This window comes from Pelophylax lessonae, assembly GCF_965119305.1.
Source record: "Pelophylax lessonae genome assembly, chromosome: 3".
NCBI lineage: Eukaryota > Metazoa > Chordata > Amphibia > Anura > Ranidae > Pelophylax > Pelophylax lessonae.
The window spans coordinates 316,634,943-316,659,433 of record NC_138770.1 but is presented as its reverse complement, the minus strand read 5'-3'; the positions used below and the strand labels follow the sequence as shown (position 1 = coordinate 316,659,433).

Below are 24,491 nucleotides of genomic sequence, written 5' to 3'. Positions count from 1 at the left end.
TACAAAAATGTGAGGGCTGTACTCACTATTGTGAGATACTGTATGTGACCCAGCTTTTTCGGGTATGGGGCGCACTGCCTGGCTCCCACTTTGTTGATACACAGCAGGAGCTGGGGAGCCGATCAGCTGGTACCCCAGACTTGAAGTCGGCCAGCACACAGCGATCATTCATTACACAGGCAGAATGGCAGTCTGCCTATGTAAACAAGACAGATTTCCATTTTTTCACTATGAAATGCATTGAAGGGAAGGCATTGATCCTCTGTTCCTGCAAAGTAGGGACAAGGATCCACGTCTTCTGCTAGTAAAAGCATCTTCCATAGTACACAGAAACACTAGCTAGGCACATATTTAACCCTTTGATCGCCCCTAATGTTAACCCCTCCCCAGCCAGTGTCAGTACAGTGATCGTGCATATTTTCTTAGCACTGATCACTGTGTATGTATCACTGGTTTCGAGCAATCGAGTTAACCAGTACAAGTGTGATAGGCAGTCGGCAAGTGGTTAATGTCAGAATGTCCATCACAGTATCGCTAGAAGTGGCTGTTCGCCAACATCACTAGTAAAAAAAAATAAAAATAAATATCCCATAGTTTGTAGACACCATAACTTTTTATAGCAGAAGGTAAAAAAAAAATTTTTTTTAAAAAATTGTTGGTTTTTTATCGTGCAAAAAATAAAAACCACAGAGGTGATCAAAAAAAGAAAGCTCTATTTGTGGGAAAAAGGGGCATAAATTTTGTATGGATACAGCGTCGGAGCGTGGTTTTTATTTTTTGCCCGATAAACAAAAAATACCAACAATGTTGAAAAAAAATATATATTTTTTTTTTTACTTTCTGCTATAAAAAGTTATGGCGTCTACAAACTATGGGATATTTTTAAAAATGTTTTTACTAGTGATGGTGGCAAACAGCGACTTATAGCAAGACTGCGACGGACATTCTGACATTAACCACTTGCAGCCCACCTATCGCACTTTTACTGTGGCAGGTTGGCTCTATTGCGCGAAACGACATGCCTGTACGTCGTGCAATAGACACTGGAGGACGCGCGTGCACTGCCAGAGGCGCAATCACGCGCTGATTGGATACAGAGGATGCCAATCAGTGGGTTCAGCAGACCTGCACCCGCGATCATTTAGCGATCCACTTATGTAAAAAAGGACATCAATTTTATTTTTGTACAGCATCGCATGACCATGCAATTGTCAGTTAAAGTAACGCACTGCCGTATGGCAAAAAAATGGCCTGGTCAGGAAGGAGAGGTAAACCTTCCAGAGGTCAAAGGGTAAAGAAAAGTTCATTTCCAAGTCTCTACCAGTAAAGGGTTACCTAAAACAAAAAATGGTAAAGAAAAGCCAAGAAGCTTCCAGCTTATAGAGTTGCACTGACTGTGCATTGCATTGGATGCCTTTGCTTACACTCCAGCAGCCACTCGTAGCTGTAAATATAGAGGCGAAGCCGCAGAGAGCACATGAGCTCACTATGCCCGGTGCATGCCGGGCCTAACGCCGTAGAGGCTCTTGGGAGATGTAGTGCCCGGCTCCGGAGGATGCTGGGGGGAAGGAAGTGTGTGTAGTTTGTAGTGATTTTGACTCGCTAGGTGTCCGTGGTGACATGATGGAGCTGTCAGGCCTGGAGACGGTGTGTGTGGGCTCTAGCTTGGCCCTCACCAGCCTCTTCTATTACTTGTACCGGAAGCAGAGAGCGGCTGTCCGGCGTATTGAGGTACGGTGTGATGTGTAACACACAATTCTGCTCCCCTGCTTCTTCATAACCTCCCGGCCTGTGTAGTTCCGCCCGTGGAAGTTTCAGCACTCGCTTCACACAGCAGCCTGTGCTAGAGTCTGATAACAGCTTGGTTTCCATTCTACTCTTATGAAAGGTGGAGTGTTTACAGAGTGCAACTCTGCCATCCAGTTCTGCTTATACCATGGTACAAGTGTTGGCAGCTAGTCACCATCCCCTAATACTAGTCTGCAAAGCTCCAGACTGTGGGGAAGGATTAGAACCGGTTCAATTGGAGAGATTTTCATTGCTCTGCCAAGTGAAAAGGAAATCCACAGGAAAGGAAAGGAAGTGGGGGGAAATCTCCAACAGCAACCCAGACTAAAGTCTTTTTTTTTTTTTTTGAGTGGAGCTTTATCCATAAGTGTTTGATAATAATCAAAGTTCTTTTTACCCCCCCCCCCCTTAAAGTGGAGTTCCACCCTAATTTTATACTTACCTCCATCTTCTCGCTTCGGGTCACCTGAAAAACAAATGGATAATCACAAATTAATTTTTTTTTTTTACTTACCTTGTAGAGAAAATATACTTACCTTACTTCCTTCTTCCTCCCCTCGGCGGCCACGGCGATTCGTCACTTTCTGGCTTTTGCAATGATTTCTGGGAGCTGAACGTCATCGCTCCCAGGAATCAATGCGCCTGCACCGGTGTAACGTGAGAATTACCTACCCCGTGAGAAAAACCTACCCTCGTCACTTCCGGCCAGGAACAGCTGAGCAGCGCAGCAGTGCGCATGCTCACAGCCCCGGATACCTAATGGAAGAGCTGAGGACCTGACTAGTGCGCATGCGCACTAGTAGGAAATTATCACGGTGTCCGTGAAAAAACCTACCCACGCGACACTTACATTAAAACAAGTGTGCTGCAATATAAGTCATCTCCGCTCCTGTCCCTGTCACTGCCCTGATCTTGGCTAGTAAATATAAAAGCGGGTCTCGGCTCCGTGATTTATGTTCTCATACAGCCGCCGCCGCTTTTATATTTACTAGCCGAGATGAGGGAAGTGACAGGGATAGGAGTGGAGATGACTCATATTGCAGCACAGCTGTCGGAAGTGACGAGGGAAGGTTTTTCTCACGGGTAGGTAATTCTCACGGAACACCGGCCCCAACGTCAGTTCCGGTGCGCGCGCGTCATTCCCTTCTAAACAGCTTCTGGGCATGCCCAGAAGCTGTGGAGGGATGACGCGCGCGCGCCGGAAGTGACGGCGGGGCCGGTGCAGTGCATCGTGGAACTGAAGAAGACGGAAGAGGACACAGAAGAGGATCGCGCTGGCTTCAAGCTGCCCACACCTGAGATGGCAGCGCTGGACAAGACATTTTCAAGGTAAGTATTTCTCCTAAAAGGTAAGTGCAACCTGGGACAGATCAGAGGCTAGCCATTGTGGAATGTACTAGCCCTGACTTTCCCAGGGGTATTTTTATTAAAAAAGTATAACCAGGGTGGAACTCCGCTTTAATGACCAGGCCATTCTTTTTGTGATACGGCGCTGCGCAGTTGTGCGACTCTGTACCCAAATAAAATTGACATCCTCCCTCCCACAAATAGAGCTTTCTTTTGGTGGTATTTGATCACCTCTGCGATTTTTATTTTTTGCGCTATAATCCAAAAAGGAGCAACAATTCTGAAAAAAAATTTTTTTTACTTTCTGCTAAAAAAAAACATTCACCATTAAAAATTCAATTTTTATTATTTTAGGCTAATTCTGCCACATATTTTTGTTAAAAAAAAATCCCAATGGCTTCTTTCACACGGCCGCTCCGCTGCTTTAGTCCGCTGCAGGACTTTTTTTTTTTTTTCACGGAGCGGATGACATTTGTGTCATCCGCTCCGTGTGCCCGCATATCATCCCATCCGTTTGCGGATGATATGCGGGCATAATGTAAGTATATGGCATTGCGGATGTCAGCGGATGACACCGCTGACACCCGATTTTCCTTCCTTTCCGTTTTTTACACGGATGAAAAAATAGGGTTCTGTTCCATTCGAAAAAACGGAACAGAACTGAAAGGAGGAAAATCGGATGTCAGTGGATGGTATTCCGCTGACATCCGCAGTGCCATTCACTTACATTATGTCCGCAAATCATCCGCAAAAAAATAGGATGATTTGCGGACACACGGAGCGGCCGTGTGAAAGGACCCAATGAGTGTATATTGATTGGTTTGTGCAAAAGTTATCACGCCTACACACTAGGAGAAAGATTTATGTCATTTTTATTTTTTTTTTAACTAGTAATGGTTATCAGCGATTTTTAGTGGGACTGCGACATTGCAGCAGACAGATCGGACAACTAATAGACACTTTTGGGGCGACCAGTGACATTATTACAGTAATCAGTGCTAAAAATATGTACGGTTACTGTACTAATAACACTGGCAGGGAAGGGGTGCAACAGAGCAGCCCGAATCCTCATCTTCCCAGGTCCTCCCTCTGCTGTCCTGGCCCCTCCCTCCTGTTCAGTGCGCTGTGGGGGCACCCAAGCTGAGTCACAGCTCCCTATGTTCAGACAGGAAGCCCCAACCCAGCTCCGCCCTTCTCTTTCTTGATTGGCTGGCTGACTTTGATTGACAGCAGCGGCAGCCATGTGTCTCAGCCAATTGGGAGGGGGAGTCTTGGATGGCTGGGACACTCGTGGACATCGCTGGACAGAGAGGGGCTTCACATAAGTGTTAGGGGGGCTGCTGCACACAGAAGGTTTTTTTATCTTAGCCCCTTGCCGACCGCCCCACGCAGATAATCACATAGATCTATGTAATTTTGTGCACATGGTTTTGGCGGCGCGCGCCGTTGGAGTCGCGCTCCCACTGTGATTAGACACTGCGGGAGCCAGACCGCGGGAGGAGCGGGCTCGATCACTGCTGGCCTCCCGCAATCTTTAGCAGTACTGACAGGAGAGCCGTCTGGTATGTAAACAATGTAAGATGGCTCTCCTGTCAGAGAGGCAGGGAAAGATCCTGTGATTCAGCCAAGTTAAGCTGAATCCCCAATCTCTCTGCCTCTGTTCAATCCATTCCCCCACAGTTAGTAAGCACATCTAGGGAACACATTTAACCCCTTGAATCACCCCCAGTGTTAACCCCTTCCCTGCCAGTATCATTTATACTGTAACAGTGCATATTATGTAGTACTGATCACTGTATTAATGTCACTGGTCCCCAAAAAATGTCACATAGTGTCAGATTTGTTTGCCGCAATGTCGCAGTCCTGATAAAAATCGCTGATCACCATTATTACTAATAAAAAAAAATAAAAAGTCCATAAATCTATCCCGTAGTTTGTAAACGCTATAACTTTTACGTAAACCAATTATACACTTTTTGGTATTTTTTTAACCAAATATATGTAGCAGAATACAAATTGGCCTAAACTGATCAAAAAAAAATTTGTTTTTTGGGAATCTTTTATAGCAGAAAGTAGAAAATATTGGTGTTTTTTCAAAATTTACGCTCTTTTTGTTTATATCGCAGAAACGAAAAATCCCACAGGTGATCAAATACCCCCAAAAGAAAGCTCTATTTGTGGGGAAAAAAGGACATCAATTGCATTTGGGTACAAAGTCGCACAACCGTGCAATTGTTAGTTAAAGCAACGCAGTGCCGAATCGCAAAAAATGGCCTGGTCATTAACCACTTAATCCCCGGAGGATTTGGCTGCTAAACGACCAGGGGGTATTTTGTGATTCGGCACTGCGTGACTTTAACGGACAATTGCGCGGTCGTGCGACGCTGTACCTAAACGAATTTGGCGTCCTTTTTTTCCCACAAACAGAGCTTTATTTTGGCGGTATTTGATCACCTGTGCGATTTTTTGATCACGCGCTATAAACAAAAAAAGAGCGTCAATTTTACAAAAATAGCAATATTTTTCCCCCCCAAAAAAATGTAAAAATCAAAATTTTTTAACATTTTCGGCCAATTTGTTTTATGCTACCTATGTTTGGTAAAAAAAATCGCAAAAAGCGTATTTTGATTGGTTTGCGCAAAAGTTATTGCGTTTACTGACTAAGGGAAAGATTTTTGTCATTTTTGTTGTTTTTTTTTTTAACGCGTAATGGCGGCGATCTGCGATTTTTTTTTTTGCGGTACTGCGACATTGGGGCGGACAGATCGGACCCTTGACTGACATTTTTGACACTTTTGGGGTTACCAGTGACATTTCTACAGTAATCAGTGCTATATATATGCACTGTTACTGTAAAAATACACTGGTAGTGAAGGGGTTAACTTTATTTGAGAGCCCTACGTCACTTTGCCTGTGAGGGGCTGACCGCCGACGTAGATCGGCGTGCGGCGGTCGGCAAGTGGTTAAGGGTGTAAAACCTTCGGAGGCTGAAGTGGTTAATGCATAGAATGCATTAAGGTAAAAAACCTTCTGACTTTCAACTCCTTTAAAATTTGTGTAAAGCCAAAAATATTTAGTTTTGGGGAAGGTAATGATAAAGACCAGTTAGCTGCGTTTTTTTTGCTGTTTGTGTTTTGTTTGGGAAATTTTCATTTACTTCTTGTCCTAGGGACACGGCAAGTCTTTCAAAAGAGAGGGAATACACCTCTTAGACAGTTGTCACCAGCACAAATTTCCCCCTTGACTCATGTTTTTGTGACAACTAAAACATTTTGGATTTTTCAGCCATTCCTATCCCAGAGACACAGAATGCAGTAGGAGCAGGCTCTCCAAAGTGAGGGTGTATCCCCTTTTAGACATCTGTCCCCCAGAACAGATCTCCCTATGACAGCTCACACATTTTGGATTTTCCTGCCCTTTCTGTACCAGAGACTGTAGTCACCAAGACTAATTGTAAGTGTGAATTTCCCTAGCAGCGAAAAATACCACAATAAAAGCCTGACAAAGGCTCTTACCATTCACCATTCTATCCATAATCAAAGTAAAAAAAAAGGTTTTTAGAATAACTAGCAGGTGATTGGTTACTAGGACACCAGGCAGTCCAACCAATTAGCAGCTTGTTAACATGAAAAGTTACCCCAGCAGCTTCTGCCCTCCATTTAATGCTGCTGTGCCTCCAGCTTTTTGCTCTGTGTAAGCTAGAAGAGCATGGGCATGAGGACATGGCTGTGAAGGTGGGGGGGGGGGGGGGCAGGGGGTGACATAAAGGGGGCAGGGCAGTACTGTGGGGGTGCGGGATGACTTCAAAGAGGGAGGAGATGTGAAGAGGGCAGATCACATTATTGCTGTTGGGGGGGGGGGGGCATTGTGAAAGGGGAGCAGTGCTCTAGGAGAAGGGTGATGTGAAGCGGGACAAGTGCTGGTGGAGGGGGGAGAGATGTGAAGAAGGGCAAGTGCTGGGGGAAAGGGGAGATGTGAAGGGGGCAGTGCTGTGGGGAGGGTGATGTAAGGGGGGACAGTGTTGTAGGTGGGAGAGATGTAAAGGGGGGGCAGTGTTGTGGGAGGTAGAGATGGAGATGTAAAGGAGAGCAAATACAGTGGAGGAAAAATGTAAAGAGGGGCAAGTGCTAAGGGAGGGGGGGGCAAGTGCTGGAGGGCAAATGTGATGTGAAAGGGGCAGTGCTGTGGGGAGGGTGATGTAAAGGAGGGGGGGCAGTGCTGTAGGGGGGAGAGATGTAAAGGGGAGCAAGTACTGTGAAGAAAAAATGTAAAGAGGGGCAAGTGCTGGTGGGGGGGGGGGAGATGTAAAAGGGGGCAAGTGCTGGTTGGGAAATGTGATGTGAAGGGGACAGTGCTGTGGAGGGGTGATATAAAGGGGCAGTGCTGTGGGGGTGGGGATATAAAAGGGGGGGGCAGAGCTGTTGGGGGAAGATGTAAAGGGGGGCAAGTACTGTGAGGGAAAACTGTAAAGGGGGGCAAGTACTATGTGGGAGAGGGATGTAAAAAGGGAGCAGTGATGTGGGAAAGAGATGTAAAGAGTAGAAGCGCTGTGGGGGGGGGGGGTTAATGTAAAGGGGGTCAGTGCTGTGGAGGAGATGTGATGTGAAGAGGGCAGTGAAAACTGATGTAAGGTGGGGGAATGAGGATACTGATGTACTGAATTGTGATATATGAGGGAGCTGTGATGGAAAGGATCCAAGTCAATGCACAAACATGCGATTCGGACCTCTGCTGGAAGAAATTTTTTCTGATCCGACTTCCATAAATTTTAAATCAATAACCCTAAACTAAGCTGATTGAAAATTCCTGGAAATTTCTACATGTGTGGCCAGCATTAGGGTAGCCATATATAGAGTACATGGCAATTTTCAGCCAAACTCAGCCAGATTTCAATAGCAAAAATGATTGAACTGATCATGGCTGACTTTTTCAGTTGAAAAGACAGGCAAACTGATAAAGGCACCAGCGGTTTCCATTAGTTTACATTTGTACAGGAAAAGATGGTAGTAGTTTGCCTTTATCTAAGAGCTAAGATTGCTGGAAATATGCCATATATATTGGCAGCAACAGAGTTAAGACCTTACCTGAATTCTGATAGTTGGTGCTCTGCCAAATGGGAATTAAATCCCGCCTCCAGTCAAAATGTTTTTTTTTTTTTCCTTTCAAATTGGATTCTCGGTAGAGAAGGTTTGGATACTGAGTTTTCATTGCTGTCTGCATCTACTGTATGTTCCTGTCTATCTGACAGGTGTCAGAACAGGTGTAGAAATAACATTTCCCCAACAGCGACACTGGTAGAAATGTATCATTTTTAGTAGAAGGAAAGAGTTAGGACATTTGTAATGATTACTTTGCTGTCCGATCTCCATTTGGAAGATTTCCCCCACTTCCTTCCCAGGAGACCGGTGTTACACTGACCAGAAAGTGATGAGTAATTATATATAATTCCATACAGACAGAAGTTAAAACCTTATGAGGCTGAAACTCCTTTCTATTGATTTACCAAAGAATTGAAGGCTGTTCACTTTGTGAATGATAGGAGATAAACTGAACCTGTGATCAGTTTAAATGACCAATTATGTGCAAGGGAAAGAAAAGAAAAAAATGAATTTTTTGTTGTCTCGTGATTGGTTGATTCACATGAACACAGCTTCATCTTATCTACTAAGTTTATTCAGTATTCACTGTTTAACCACTTAAGCCCCAGCCCTATTTCGGACACTTTTTGTTCACAAGTTAAAATTAGTTTTTTTTCCTAGAAAACTACTTAAAACCCCCAAACATTATATATATTATTTTAGCAAAGACTCTGGAGAATCAAATGGCGGCCATTGCAATATTTTTTGTCACGCGGTATTTGCGCAGCGGTCTTTAAAACGCCATTTTTTTTAAAAAAATCACATTTCACTGCATTTAAAAAATACTAAAGATTAAAGTTAGCCCATTTTTTTTTGTATATTGTGAAAGATGATGTCACGCTGAGTAAGTAGATACCCAACATGTTACGGTTTAAAATTGCGCGCACCCGTGGAATGGCGACAAACTAGGGTCAATAGAAATCTCAATAGGCGACGCTTTAAATTTTTTTAACGGTTACCAGTTTAGAGTTAGAGTGTAGCTCTTTTTTTTTAAATTATTGCTCACGCTCTGGCAATCGCGGCGATACCTCACATGTGTGGTTTGAACAGCGATTTCATTTGCGGCTCGACTTCCGTATACATTTTTCTCCAATCGCCTTCCAGGACGGCCCAACATGAGAGATGATAGGCTCCTCCTACCGGAAACACAATCAATTAAAACACAGTTAAAAGGCCCCACCCTTCCCTCTATCCTCAGTTTAGATTGTGTTTCTTCCTACGAAACGTTTGTTGTTTTTTACTGACCTGCAGACTTTGTGATAGTCCTATGGTCCCCCTGTGAGCCAGGTTCAGCGAAGCCATTGAGAGTAGAGCTCTACCTGCCACCCCTCCCGGGTCTCTCACAGGTCGCCTCTTCCATCGGGGGAACCGTCGGTCACCCTGGGTGATCCCTCTGGTCTTTCTCTCAGTTTTTTCCCGGCGCCAGCAGCTCTCCTCCACAGAAGACAGATTCAAAATTCCCGCGGGAAGTGACGTCAGACGCGAGCGCCTCAAGCCTCGCGGTCGGAGCGGAAGGAGTCGGACATACGGTGACGTCAGTTCCGACGAACGCGGAAGGAGAAGGTGGAGGAGACGCCGGAACCGCTTTACATGCGGTAGTGCAGCTCCCAGGCCATAGGAGCTCGGACAGCTGCCAGGGAGATGAAGCCTTCTACTCACCCACCAGGGAAGGAAGAAGCGCTGGGCCAAGCAAAGGCAGCCAAACCCAGGTCGGACCCGGGTAAGTGCTGTAGTGCATCTAGAAACTCACTTTCAATAGAAAAAGTCTGCTGATGTATTTTCCCTAAAAAATGCTTGATGTTCCCTCTCCCTGCCCATAGTAGGACTGTTAAGTGTCTTTTCTATAGGGCCTCATACTTTTGCATATGTGGGAACAGGATACTAATTGATGTTGTATCCTGTCTTCCAGAGTCCCAGAGTGGTGTTCAAGAAACTTCTACTGTCTCAGGGCCAGGATCTGTTGCCTCTAAAAAGTGTGGTAACTGTGCAGACAAATTACCTCCCTCCCATACAAAACCATTTTGCTACAAATGCATTTACAAACTGGCAGGAAAAGAATCATCAGCCCTTATGAAAGACTTTTTAAAAACAGTCCGGGAGGAAATGCTGACAACAATCCAGACTGTTAAAACTTCCCTAGCACCCCCAGCCTCTCAGGCAGGGGAAGGGACCTCTTCACAGGAGAGCTTTTTTGTTAAAGCAGGACAAGCTAGCCAGTCTCTTTCTCAGAGTCTACCTTCAGGTTTGCAAGGAAATAGACAGGAAGAAGAGGATTTGAACCACTCAATCTCCCAGTCCAATTCAGAGGGAGAAGGAGATAGGGACTCAGATGAAACAGAGGAAGCAGAACCTTCCAGGAATCTGTTTGGACTTGATAACATGCAAGGGCTTCTTCAAGCTGTGTATGCCTCTGAAGAAATACCTGACGTACAAGTAGGGACATCAGCTCAGGACAGACTCTACAAGGGTCTAGGTAAGACTCCTTCTAGAGTTTTCCCCATCCACCAATCCCTCAAAGGGTTGGTTCTTCAGCAATGGCAGCGTCCAGAGACTAAGTTTAAGAAACCAGTGTCATGGAAACGCAGATTTCCCTTTAAGGAGGAAGATATCGAACAGCTGATTAAAAGTCCAAAATTAGATGCACCCTTGGCTCAAGTAACCAAGAAATCTGACCTCTCCTTTGCTGATGCAGGCAGCATTAAGAATGCCATGAATAGGAAAGCCGAGTCTCTCCTGAGAAAAGCCTGGGAGGCCAATGCCTCTACCATGGCCCCAGCCTTGGCTGCCTCTTGTGTAGCAAGGAATACCTGCTGTTGGTTAGACAGGTTGAATAAAAACTTATCCCAGGATAAGACTCAAGATTTACAGGACTCACTGACCCTGATTGGGAAGGCAGTAACTTACCTGGCAGATGCAGCTGTTGAGTCGGTTGTAGCTTCGGCCAAGACAGGTGCCCTTTTAAACTCAGCCAGAAGAGCTATCTGGTTGAAGGAGTGGGAGGGTGACCTCACCTCAAAGTCGAAGCTCTGTGCCTTGCCTTTTGAAGGATCATTATTATTTGGCTCTGGGTTGGATGAGGTTCTAGCTAGGTCCTCAGAAAAAGGGAAGAAATTTCCAGTTAAAAGGAAGGATGTTCCCAGAAAATTTTTTCGAGGCCCCCAGGAACATAGTCAAAATAGACGTAAAAGAGAACCCAACAAGAGATGGGGTTTCAGGAAGGGAAAACAAAGGAATAATTTGCTCTTTCCCTCCTCAGCGGGCTCTAGAGACAAGTGACGCCACCATCAAGGTGGGGGGGAGACTGAAAAAATTTCTCCCTCAGTGGGGAGAAATTTCAGTCTCCCCATATATTTACAACCTCATTCAGGAAGGCTATCGCCTTCAATTCAATTCAATACCACCCACCACAATTACCATAACTCAGGTCCCCAAGAAACCTCAGGTCAAAGAAGCTCTTCTTCAGGGGATTCAAGAACTGGCAGAGCAATTAGTAATAACCCCAGTACCAGAGGATCAGCATCTACAAGGGGTGTATTCTCATGTATTCGTGGTCCCAAAACCATCAGGCAAATTCCGCCTAATAATAAACCTGAAGAAACTCAACAGTTTCCTGACGTACAAAAAATTCTCAATGGAGACAATTTATTCAGTACGAAAGAACTTGCTAAAGGATGTCTTCATGACCACCTTAGACCTCAGAGACGCTTACCTACACATTCCCATCCACCCAGAACATCAAAAGTTCCTGAGGTTTGCCTTAGAGAACAATGGGGAAACGACTCATTGGCAGTTCAGGGCACTACCCTTTGGTCTAGCTGCCAGTCCAAGAATATTTACGAAGGTTCTTGCAGAAGCGGTAGCCCACCTACACATGTTAGGGATTGCCCTGATCCCCTACTTGGACGATCTACTGATTTTCGGGAAATCAGAGACCCAGGTAAACCAGGATACCCATCGTGTAATAGAGGTTTTGGAGAGCCTAGGATGGCTTATCAATCTGAAAAAATCAGCTTTGGTCCCATCCCAGCTTCGGAACTTTCTAGGGTTCCTAGTAGACTCAAAGGCTCAAAAACTATTCCTAACCCAAGAAAGGATGCACAAGATTGTCACGCAGTCCAAGGGTTAGAAGACTCCCCATCCTGCTCCAGAAGAGAAGTTCTGAGAGTATTGGGCTTGATGTCAGCCAGCATACCAGCCTTGGTATGGGCACAACTGCACGCAAGGGAACTTCTGTTTTTCCATTTGTCATCTTGGGACAGAAAAACAGACTCGTTGGACGAACAAGTCGTCCTCACCCCTCAGGCCCGGGAATCCCTGATATGGTGGAAAGAACAGACCAACCTAGGGAAGGGCAGGCCCTTGGGACAATGGGATCCTGTAGAGATCACTACAGACGCCAGTACCAAGGGCTGGGGTGCACACATGGAAGGAGCTCATGCACAGGGGATCTGGGAGTTGGCGACAACTCAAGCTTCCTCCAATTTCAGGGAGTTGAAAGCTGTAGGAGAAGCCTTGAAAGCTTTCAAAGAGAACATCCACAACAAGGAGGTCCTCATTCTCTCAGACAATACTACAACGGTAGTATACCTGAACAGGCAAGGAGGAACCAGATCCAGACCCCTCTTGGATCTAGCTTCCGCAATCCTAACCTGGGCCGAGGAAAGAGTAGTCTCTCTAGTAGCAGTCCACATCAGGGGGGAAAACAACCTGCAAGCAGACTTCCTCAGTCGTCATCTGATTCAGGAAGGAGAATGGGAGCTAGACCCCAGAATTTTTCAAAAGATAATACAGAGGTTCGGAACACCAGAAATAGATCTGTTTGCCACAGCGCAGAACAAGAAAGTGGAAAAATTCTTCTCCCTCACCAGGTCCAGAGGAATGATGGGGTTGGATGCCCTGGCCCAACCTTGGGTTTTCAGTCTGGCTTACGCCTTCCCCCCTCTAATGTTGATCCCGAGAGTTCTTCAGAAACTGAATCACTCGGGGGACCTCCGGTTGATACTAATTGCCCCTTGGTGGCCAAGAAGACCTTGGTTTGCCACTCTGAAGACCATGGCAATGATTCCCCCATGGCATCTGCCGGTCTCAAAAAACCTGTTATCCCAGGGTCCAGTGTTATGCCAAGACCCGGAATTTTTTCAGTTGGCAGCTTGGCTACTGAAAGCCAACTCTTAATTTCAAAAGGTTGCTCACAGAGAGTTGTAGATACTCTCCTGCTGAGCAGGAAACCTATTACCAAGAAAATCTACACTAAGGTATGGAAAAAGTTTTGTACCTGGGGTAAGCAAAGAGGCTTTGACTCCCCCTCTACCCCTGTAATCCTAGAGTTTCTACAGGACGGGGTGGATAAGGGTGTGGCCATTAACACTCTTAGGGTACAAATTGCGGCTCTCTCGGTGTTCCTGGACACTCGTCTGGCAAGAGAGCCACTGATAAGCAGATTTTTGTTAGCCAGACAAAGAGTTACTCCTTTGTCTAAAGACAGGTTCCCTCCTTGAGACCTGACAAGGGTCCTAGAGGCGTTATCTAGGTCTCCCTTTGAACCTTTGGAACAGATTTCCCTCAAACGGTTGTCTTTAAAACTGACGTTTTTGCTGGCTATCACTTCAGCTAGGAGAGTAGGGGATCTCCAGGCCCTCTCTATCAAAGAACCGTTTATGACTGTATGCCCAGACAGGATAGTCCTAAAACCAGATCCACTACATCTCCCAAAGGTGGCATCTCCTTTTCACAGAGTACAGGAGATCAATTTACCTTCCTTCTGTGACAACCCAAAGAACAGTAAGGAGGAAAAGTTCCACTGTATTGATGTTAGAAGAGCTCTACTCATCTACTTAGACAGGACAAAGAACTTTAGAAGGTCAAACCATCTTCTGGTCCTTCATTCTGGACCTAGGAAAGGATTGCAGGCTTCCAAGCCCTCGATTTCTAGATGGATCAGGCAAGCAATTACCATCGCTTATGAGGCATCAGGTGTCCCAGCTCCTGTTAAAGTTAAAGCTCATTCTACAAGAGCCCTAGCAACATCTTGGGCCGAGAAGGCAGGAGCATCCTGGGAACAGATCCGCATGGCAGCCACTTGGTCCAGCCAGAACACCTTCCTGAAACATTACAGGATAGAAGTACTGTCTCAACAGGACCTGACCTTTGGACGCAAGGTCTTGCAGGCAGCTGTCCCACCCTAAGGTAGGCTGAGGGTAATCTAGTATCCTCTCATGTTGGGCCGTCCTGGAAGGCGATTGGAGAAATCTTACCGTTAGTTTACCGGTAACGTCTTTTCTCATGAGCCTTCCAGGACGGCCGGCCTACCCGCCCTATCAAAGGGTGCAAACAAGTTAAAAAGGGTAAGTGCCTATGAATTGACTGTGATACACGGTTCCCTCAAGGAATTTGGTTGTGGAAGATACTTTTTTACAACTGAGGATAGAGGGAAGGGTGGGGCCTTTTAACTGTGTTTTAATTGATTGTGTTTCCGGTAGGAGGAGCCTATCATCTCTCATGTTGGGCCGTCCTGGAAGGCTCATGAGAAAAGACGTTACCGGTAAACTAACGGTAAGATTTTTTGTGCGCGAGCTAATGGTGACGGCGGCGGCTAAAATTTTTTATTTTTTTTCCTATTTATTTTATTTTTTTTTTAACTTGTGACACCATACAGACGTTTTTTAAATTTGCCGCCTTTTGCAGCACACTAACCTGGAAGTGACGTCATGGACGCCGCCTCCGGGTTACGTCATCGGAGACCCGATTGAAGCCGATTCCGGCATTGATCGGGACTCCATCCAGCCGGCAGACGTGCCGGCTGGGTGCTGGGGGCTCCCGGTGGGACGGGAGCCCCGTTAAAAGTCACGTTAGGCGGCGGGAGGGGGGGGGGACGAGCCACATCGTTCGTTACCGACGGAAAGCTGACCGTTGGCACTAAACCACGGTACCGGGATAATGCCTAGAGGCATTATCCCGGTATAACCCTGCAAAGGTACCCAGTTTGCGGTAAGTGGTTAAAGTGATCATTTATTATTTATAGCAGTCAGCACTACTGTCTGAAGTGTTGGGATTATATATGTTGACTAGTGCATCTGATTGGGGGTGGGGGGCAAGTATTCTTGCCTCAGGCCTGTAATCTTTTTTTTTTTTTTTTTTTTTTTTTTTAATAGTAGATATAGAACTTGTACGACCATCACCTCCTTGATCTGTCTCTTGTGTTTCTAATCACCAGGCAGCTCCCAGGCTACAGGTGAGTGCTGAACTGCGGAAGTTTATGGAAACAACACAGGAAATTAGTTATGTGGCGTTGGAAGGTAAGGGATGAGCTCATTACAATAGGGTATGTTGGACTGATCTTTCATGCAATTTTATGTGAGTAGTCTTATGCAGAAAAGTGTACTTTGAATTCTCCATACTTCTGCAGAAACAGATACATAAATGATAGGATCAATACTTTATTTTGGTCAGTACCACTAAATGGAGTACTCTACAGTAGAGCGCATGCCTGACAGCCTTTCATTACAAAGAGATTGTCACTTTTCCCATTCAGGGGAAATTGAAATGGTTTCTGCAAAAGTCCAATCCCCCCCCCCCCCCCCCCCAATACTAACCTTACTAACACGACCGATCGGCCGATTTTCGGCTTGTTAGTATGATGCTTCCGACAGCCGACAGCGCACTTTCGGCCGAACAGAATCTGTCATGCAAGCATTAAAATTTTTGTATGCCGACACCAGAACGACCGATTGTTCGCCAGTCAGTACAGAATTCGGCCGACAGACAGCAGATTTGCAAGACTAGGCATGCTCAGAAAAGAAAAAACACAGGGAAAGTTAACCATCACATGACATCACTTCTGCAGTCGGCAGACAAAATTCGTGTGCAGTCTTTTGCACTTTTCAGCGGACACGACAGCCTGGGGACAAAAGACGGCCGATCGGTCGGCCGACGATCGGTACGTGTGTACGGGGCTTTAGTAAATGTGTTATGTGACTGTGCTCAGGCCTAAAGATTCATTGCTAATCCTGATAACTGTCACAGGTGAGGAGGTCATATACTCCTCCAGATCTGAAAAGGGCGGTTATTATAGCCACCTGCAAAGTATAAGGGGGTTGTGAGGCTCTTTAGTGATATACTATTGGTGAGATACTATTACTTTGCCCTGTATAGATAGGTGTCAGCTTCTATAAAATGTTCTTAAGTTACACTGAATGAGATCTGTTGCCTGTTGGAAGAAGTCTTACCCCAACTTTACTGAGGTGAGAGCTGTGTGGGTGCAGAAAGCATAGCTGAGAAGAGCGAAGGGGATGGAGGATGCAGAATTTAGCTGTTGAGGAGGAAACAGGTGGTGGCGGGGGGATATAGAGATACATTGTTGAAGATGGGTGCAGAGGTGAGCTGTAGACAGTGGTTAGCTATCGCTAGGGATGCAGAGGTGAGCAGTGGAAGGGGGAAAGTGAGTGGATATGAAGTGCAGAGGTGAGTTGCAGACAGGGGTGCAGGAGTGCATATCTCACAGACCAGTTTGCAACCAACGATGCCTCTCTTCTGGTAACATACCAGTGGGCCATATTTACAATAACAGAAGAAACTGCTACTTCTTTACACGACTCTGTCCTGTTTTTACAACATAGTACTATGATATGGACAGCCATTAAGATGAGCACCCCATAGCCCTGCAGGAGGGAGTGTTGTTCTTTTCTGAGAGCTGCAGACACACAGTACTTAGACACTGGACAAAATAAAGGCTGCAGGAACACCCCCCTAGATAACTTTTCCTCCTTTGGCTAGCGTAATTTTTTCAAGTGTCCTTAGGTGTGAAAGACCTTTTATCTCTACTAAGAAAAGCTAACCATCTTCTTATGGAGAATTTTCTCTCTTTCTCTGGATGACTTCTTCCAAGATGACTCGTTAGTTGCACATTATCCACTGCAACATTCCGTGCAGCTTCTGGTTCAGTGGTCTCCTTGGCAGAGCCTTGGGGGACTGTTCCCGAACCTTGCCTAATGGAATGCTGGCCTGTAATGTTGCTATGCACTGGATCCTGCTGTGGACGCCCCCCTTGGCACATAATGCAGCATGTGGAGTGTCGAGGTCTTACCTTGCCTTCCTGTTAGCAGCCATCTTGGACATGTGCAGACTGCTGTCTCTAATAAACTCTGTTTGCATCATCACTTGCCTGCTGCCTGGGTGTCGATCAGTGATGATGTTGCACACCTGACTATTTATATCACCTGATGGCTTTCAGTCCTTGCCCTTGTGTTTGTACTCCAAGGTGCATCACTGCTAGAAGTCTTCTGTTCTCTATGTTCCTCCGTGCATGACCTAACTTGGCTGACAACTTTCCTCACTCTCGATCCCGCATCGGCAGATGACCCGGCATCAGCTGACTACCTGCGTCTGGACTTGACCCCGGCTTGGTTGACTACCCACTTCCGGACTTGATCCTGGCTTGGATGAATACCCGCTTCTGTCCTTTTTCCCCCGGCTGTTCCTGATTTGGCTCCTCTCTTGCTGTGCATTTATTGTTGTTGTTATAACAAACTGCTTTATTTTACTTGCATCTTTGTGTGGTCTGGTTTTCTGGCACCCTGACAGTACACAAAGGCCATGAATCCTGACGATGCAGGTGCTCCTACGCTCCCCATGCTGGTTACCATGCTTGATCACCAAGATCACCTTTTGGGTCACTTCGCTCAAGCGTTGCAGACGTTGCTTGAACGCACACCACACCTTTCTCCTGGTGCTGCTAGGCCGTTGGTTCCTCCTGCTGCTTCTACAGTTGCCGCGCCTGCTCTTTCAGCTGGAGTTGCTGTTACCAGAGGGATGACTGGTTCAGCCCCCCTCCTGCAGAGTTATGGGGTGAACCGAGTCAGTGTCGTGGCTTCCTAAACCAAGTGGGCATTTATTTTGAGTTGGTTCCTCAGGCGTTTCCCTCTGACTGGTCCAAGGTGGGCTTCCTAATCTTGTTGCTCTCGGACAGGGCCTTAGCCTGGGTAAATCCGTTTTGGGAGAACGATAATCCTATAATACTCGATTACTTGAGTTTTGTTGCCTCCTTTCGTAGGGTATTCGATGTGCCTGCCCGCTCTGCCTCTGCTGCTAAGCTGTTTTTGTCCATTCAACAGGGTATACGAACCATTGCAGAGTATGCCATCAAATTTCTTTCCCTGGCAGCAGAGGTGGGCTGGAATAATGAGGCTCTGGTGGCTGTCTTCTCTCATGGCCTCTCCGATGCATTGAAGGGTGAGATTGCGGCCAAGGATCTCCCTGTCAAGCTTGGGGCTCTCTTTTTTTTCCGGATTTTGATCGATACCAAGCTCAGGGAGAGACCATCGTTTAAGGAGCGCCTGCGGAGGCCTCCTACCAGATTGGCTCCTATGTTTTCTTTTCCACCTATTCCTCCCTCACGTCCCATGCCTCCTGGGGATGGTGCGTCTGGCTGTGAACTCATGCAGCTGTGGTTCACTCGCCTTTCCGTGGCTGAGCGGGCCTTTAGGAGGAGGGAGGGCCAGTGCCTGCATTTCGGCCTTGGTGGGGATTTCCTGAAATCTTGTCCTACCTGTCTGGTAAACGCTTGCACCGAAGGTCCTGTCGGGGGGCAGATTTTAGGTGGAATTTCCTCGTCCCCGGTTTCCTGTAAAGATAAACCGCTACTCACAGTTGTCCTCTCCTGGGCAGCAGGTTCGGTGGTTACTCAGGCGTTGGTAGACTACGGTGCTGGTGGTTACTTTATTGACAGTACTTTGCTGCTGCGTATTCCATACTCTTGCAGCCCCGTGTTTCTCCACTAGTCATCGAGGCGATTGATGGCAGACCCCTGCAACCGGCACAGATTACCCACTAGACTGTTACGGTTGACATGGTGATCGGGTCTGTTCACAGGTAGTCAACCTGTTTCCAGGTTTTATCGTCCCCACGCTACTCTGTTGTTTTGGGGTACCCTTGGCTTCAGAAACACTATCCGACCTTTGATTGGCAGTCGGTCAAGATCCTCTCTTGGTCTCCACATTGCGGCGCTGTTTGTATCCATGGGCCTGTTAAGGTACATTGTACCTCCTTGAATTCAGTGTTACCTACTCAATATCATGAGTATCAAGATGTATTTGACAAGGTGCGCGCTGGTACTCTTCTTCCTCATCATCTGTATGATTGTGCCATAGACTTGCAACCTGGTGCCATTCCCTTTCTTGGCAGGGTTTATTCTCCCTCGGTTGCAGAGAATAAGGCCATGGAGGAGTTTGTGGTGGATGGGCTTGCCCGGGGGCACATTCGCAAGTCCACTTCTCCAGCGGATGCCTGTTTTTTTCTTCGTAAAGAAGAAGGGGGGGGGGGGAGTTGAGACCTTGCATTGATTATAGGTGCCTCAATCGCATCACGGTCAAGAATGCATACCCGATTCCTTTGATTACTGAATTGTTTGACCGCTTCAAGGGAGCAACGGTTTTTACCAAGCTTGACCTAAGGGCCTCGTGTAACCTCATAAGGATCAAGGAGGGCGATGAGTGGAAGACCGCATTTTAATACCAGAACCGGTCATTACGAAAATCTAGTGATGTCCTTTGGCTTGTGCAATGCGCCCACTGTCTTCAAGGAGTTCATTAATGATGTCTTTCATGATATGTTGCAGCAATGCGTGGTAGTCTATGTGGACAACATCTTGATTTACTTGGACTCCATTGAATCACACTACCTGAATGTCAGTCGGGTGCTGCAACGGTTACGTGAGAATGGGCTTTTCTGTAAGCTTGAGAAATGTGAATTCCACCTGTCTCAGGTTACATTCTTGGGCTACATTATTTCTGCTGAAGGGTTCTCCATGGTTCCTTGGAAGGTTTCGGCTTTTCTACAATGGCTTCGCCCTAGTGGTCTCCGTTCCATCCAGTGTTTCCTTGGGTTTGCCAACTACTATCGGAAATTTATCAGGAACTTTTCCTCTTTGGCCAAACCTATCTCAGATCTGACCAAGAAGGGCAGCAAATCCCACAAATGGACGCCTGCTGCATCCAAGCTTTCGAGGCCCTCAAGTCTGCTTTCACTTTTGGCTCCCATTCTGTCTCATCTCAATCCTGGTTTTCCCTTTGTCCTAGAAGTAGATGCGTCTGAGAAGGGAGTAGGCGCCCCCCTGTCTCGGCGTTGGATACCTGATGGACCCTTACTTCCTTGTGGGTTCTACTCCAAGAAGCTGTCTCCACCTGAATGCAATTACGAGATTGGAGACAGAGAGCTCTTGGCCATTATCCTGGCACTCAAGGAGTGGACATACTTGCTCGAAGGTTCTGTGGTTCCAGTTCTCATTCTCACCGATCATAATAATCTGACATATCTCTCAGAGGCCATGAGGCTCACACCCTGTTAGGCCAGATGGCTTGCTTTGCATTTATTGTTGTTGCTATATTAAACTGCTTTATTTTACTTGCATCTTTATGTTGTCTTGGTTTCCTGGCACCCTGACATTGTCAGCCACAGGGTGCTTTACAGGGCCAGAGCTATGGTCTGCTTTGCGCAGAGCTTAGTCTCTGAAAACCCTTGAGGGGTATGCTCCTTGTGCAAAGGGTGAAGCCAGAAAGGGGTTAACTCCTGCTAATCCCTGCTACTAATGTGGTGAGCACACAGGTCGAAAAACCTTTTAAACATTCAGTCGTGTCATGTTGGGTTCTCCTTTGAGGGTGAGGCATTACCACCCTCCACCTTTTAGATGGCATAGTTCAGGATGATCGGGGTTAATTTCACCGCCATTTGAGTGTCCCTCTGAATGGACCCTGGGCGCTCCTCATTGCTTGTGGCACTGTGCTGCGCCTGCGAAACTGAAAACTGCTTAGTGCGCTACTCTGATGGAGGTTTCTGCATCTTTTCCTCTTTGAATTCAGGGCACCAGCGCATCACAACCCCCCCTCCCCCCCCCACCCCCCAGCATTGCTGCCCTGTATACATACATTTTATTACCAAAAGTATTGGGATGCCTGCCTTTACACGCACATGACCTTTTATTGGCATCCCGGTCACCCCATTAGAGATATGGACCTGGCATCAGAGTTGCAGGGGCTGCTGTGAATCGCCCTTTAAGCAATCCACAGGACTGTCTGTGGATCAGAACCTGGAGATCGGGCAGAAGATTCAGGTCGAGGTCTGGCTTGGAGGCCTCTGCCCTCTGCCCACATGTCAGGGTGCCAGGAAACCAGACCACACAAAGATGCAAGTAAAATATAGCAGTTTATTAGAGCAACAACAATAAACGCACAGCAAGAGTGAGGAGCGAAATCAGGAACAGCCTGGGTCAAGTCCAGGAAGTGGGTATTTATCCAAGCCGAGATCAGGTCTAGAAGCGGGAAGTCAACCAACCGGGGTCAAGTCCAGAAGCGGGTAGTCTGCCAATGCGGAGTCATTTACTGATGCGGGATCGAGAGCAAGGAAAGTCGTCAGCCAAACCAGGTCATGCACGGAGGAACACGGAGAACAGAAGACTGCTAGCAGTGATGCACCTTGGAGCACAAACACAAGGGCAAGGACTGCATGCCATCAGGTGATATATATAGTCAGGTGTGCAACATCATCAGAATGACGCCCAGGCAGAAGGCAAGTGATGATGCAAACAGAGTTTATAAGAGACAGCAGTCTGCACATGTCCAAGATGGCTGCCAACAGGAAGGCAAGGTAAGACCTTGACACCACATCAATCAACTCATCAGGAGCTCCAGGGAGAGAATGCAATCAGCACCTCACAACTGCAGCTTGAGCTGATATAGGTGGATGGGACTGCGGTCTATATTGACAGCAACCTAGCAGAAGAGCTTGCAACAGAGCAGAGTGCTGCTGGCCTCTGCCCTCAACTAACACAAGATGGATTTCCTATAGTAGTAGATGGGACTATCTCGGTTTCCACTGACACAACCCCAGAAAAAGGTCTGGCATTGGGACAGGAGGCTGTCAGCCTTGCTCTGCAGGCACTGGGGGATTTTCATCTATAAAAAGAGGATGGGACTACAGTCTCCACCTGGTGATGCTGTAGAATCAGTTCAGTCTAATTTATGCCTTTCTGCCCCTGTCTTCCTCGTCCATTTTGCAGGATTGAGAAGGAGGGCATACTATGGCCTTTATTGCACTGAGTTTCAGAGAATAGAGTATTATGACATACTCAAGCTCCTGGCAGACGCTCCATGTACACTTTCAGTTTGTCTGGACTTCCTGTCCCAAAGGCCAGCGTGCCTTCCTTCTTCCCAGTCACTGGCTTTAATGGAATAGCTGTTGAAGCCCTGCATCGACCTTAGGGAAAGGGGCCTTTCAGATTCTGTCAACCATATCCTCTTAAAAGCTAAGAAGTTGACTTCTTGTAAAGTCTATGATCACATCCTGGAGAACCTACAGTGCATCCGGAAAGTATTCACAGCGCTTCACTTTTTTCCAAATTTTGTTATGTTCCAGCCTGGACAAAATGGATTAAATTAATTATTTTCTTCAAAATTCTAAAAACAATACCCCATAATGACAATGTGAAAGCAGTTTATTTGAAATCTTTGCAAATTTATTAAAAATAAAAACGAAATAAATCACATGCAGTACAGTTTTGGGTACCAGTTCTTAAAAAGGATATCGAGGAACTGGAGAAAGTGCAGAGAAGGGCAACCAAACTGATAAGAGGCACGGAGGAGCTCAGCTATAAGAAAAGATTAGAGGAACTAAATTTATTCTCTCTTGAGAAGAGGAGATTAAGGGGGGTTATGATCAACATGTATAAATACATAAGGGGTCCATATAGTGAACTTGATGTTGAGTTATTCACTTTAAGGTCAACACAGAGGACAAAGGGGGCACTCATTACTTCTAGAGGAAAACCGATATCCTCTCCAAATACGGAAAGGTTTGATCCAGGAAATATCCGATTGCCTCTCAGGGGATCAGGAAGAAATTATTTTCCCCTGCTGTAGCAAATTGGATCATGCTTTGTTGGGGTTTTTCTGGATCAACTGTAGGTATAGGATTGTGTATATGGGATTGTATGGTTGGGTTTCCTTTACGTTTTTTTTTTTTTTTTAATTGGTTGAGGCAGATGGACTTTGTGTCTTTTTTCAACCTGACTATCTATGTAACTATGTAACATGTACATAGGTATTTACAGCCTTTGCTCAATATTTTGTTGAAGCACCAATTTCCGCCTCAAGTCTTTTTGAGTATGATGCTACAAGCTTGGCACACCTATTTTTGGGCAGTTTCTTCCATTCTTCTTTGCAGGACCTCTCAAGTTCCGTCAGGTTGAATGGGGAGCGTCAGTGCACAGCCATTTTTAGATCTCTCCAGAGATGTTCAATCGGGTTCAAGTCTGGGCTCCGGCTGGGCCATTAAAGGACATTTACAGTCGTCCCAGAGCCACTACTTTATCTTGTCTGTGTCCTTAAGTTCGATGTCCTGTTGGAAGATGAACCTTCACTCCAGTCTGAGGTCCAGAGAATTCTGGAGCGGGTTTTCATCAAGGATGTCTCTGTACATTTCTGTACATTGCTGCATTCATATTTCCCTCAATCCTGAGTAGTCTTCCAGTTCTTGCCACTGAAAAACATCCCCACAGCATGATGCTTCCACCATAATGCTTCACTGCAGGTATAGTATTGCCCAGGTGGTAAGAGGTGCCTGGTTTCCTTCAGACATGACGCTTGCCATTCAGGCTAAAGATTTCAATCGTTGTTTTATCAGACCAGAGAATTTTTGTTTCTCATGGTCTGAGAGTCCTTCAGGTATCGTTTGGGAAACTCCAGGCAGGCTTTCATGTGCTTTTTACTGAAGAGTGGCTTCCGTCTGGACATTCTACCATACAGGCCTGATTGGTGGTGTGCTGCAGAGAAGGATTTTCTTCTCTCCACAGAGGAATGCTTGTGCTCTCTGAGTGACCATCGGGTTCCTGGTTACCTCCCTGACTAAGGCCCTTCTCCCCCAATCGCTCAGTTTGGCCGGGTGGCCCGCTCTAGGAAGAGTCCTGTTGGTTCTAAATGTCTTCTATTTACAGATGATGAAGGCCACTGTGCTTATTGGGACCCTCAATGCTGCAGAAATGTTTCTGTACCCTTCCCCAGATCTTTGCCTCAATACAACCCTGTCTTGGAGGTCTATAGACAATTCCTTGGACATCATGGCTTGCTTTGTGCTCTGACATGCTCTGTTAACTGTGGGAACTTATATAGACAGGTAGGTGCCTTTCCAAATCATGTCCAATCAACTGAATTTACCACAGGTGGACTTCAGTCA

At 46.3% G+C, this 24,491-nt stretch overlaps 2 protein-coding genes across 2 annotated transcripts in view; both read left to right on the top strand.

The window, feature by feature from the left end:
* The first annotated feature begins 1,534 nt into the window (after positions 1-1,534).
* LOC309551703 (mitochondrial ubiquitin ligase activator of nfkb 1-A-like) overlaps positions 1,535-24,491 on the top strand; it is a 32,914-nt gene continuing 9,957 nt past the window's right edge. The window contains exons 1-2 of the mRNA XM_082252388.1: positions 1,535-1,731; positions 15,487-15,568. Coding sequence (XP_082108514.1) covers positions 1,621-1,731; positions 15,487-15,568 — 193 coding nt within the window. The 5' untranslated portion in view covers positions 1,535-1,620. The remainder of the gene's footprint in view (positions 1,732-15,486; positions 15,569-24,491) is intronic.
* LOC309550148 (uncharacterized protein) lies at positions 10,344-11,549 on the top strand (the record flags this gene model as incomplete). The annotated part of the gene is made up of 1 exon (XM_082250584.1): positions 10,344-11,549. One exon carries the CDS (start codon positions 10,344-10,346, stop codon positions 11,547-11,549), a length of 1,206 nt encoding a protein of 401 aa, XP_082106710.1.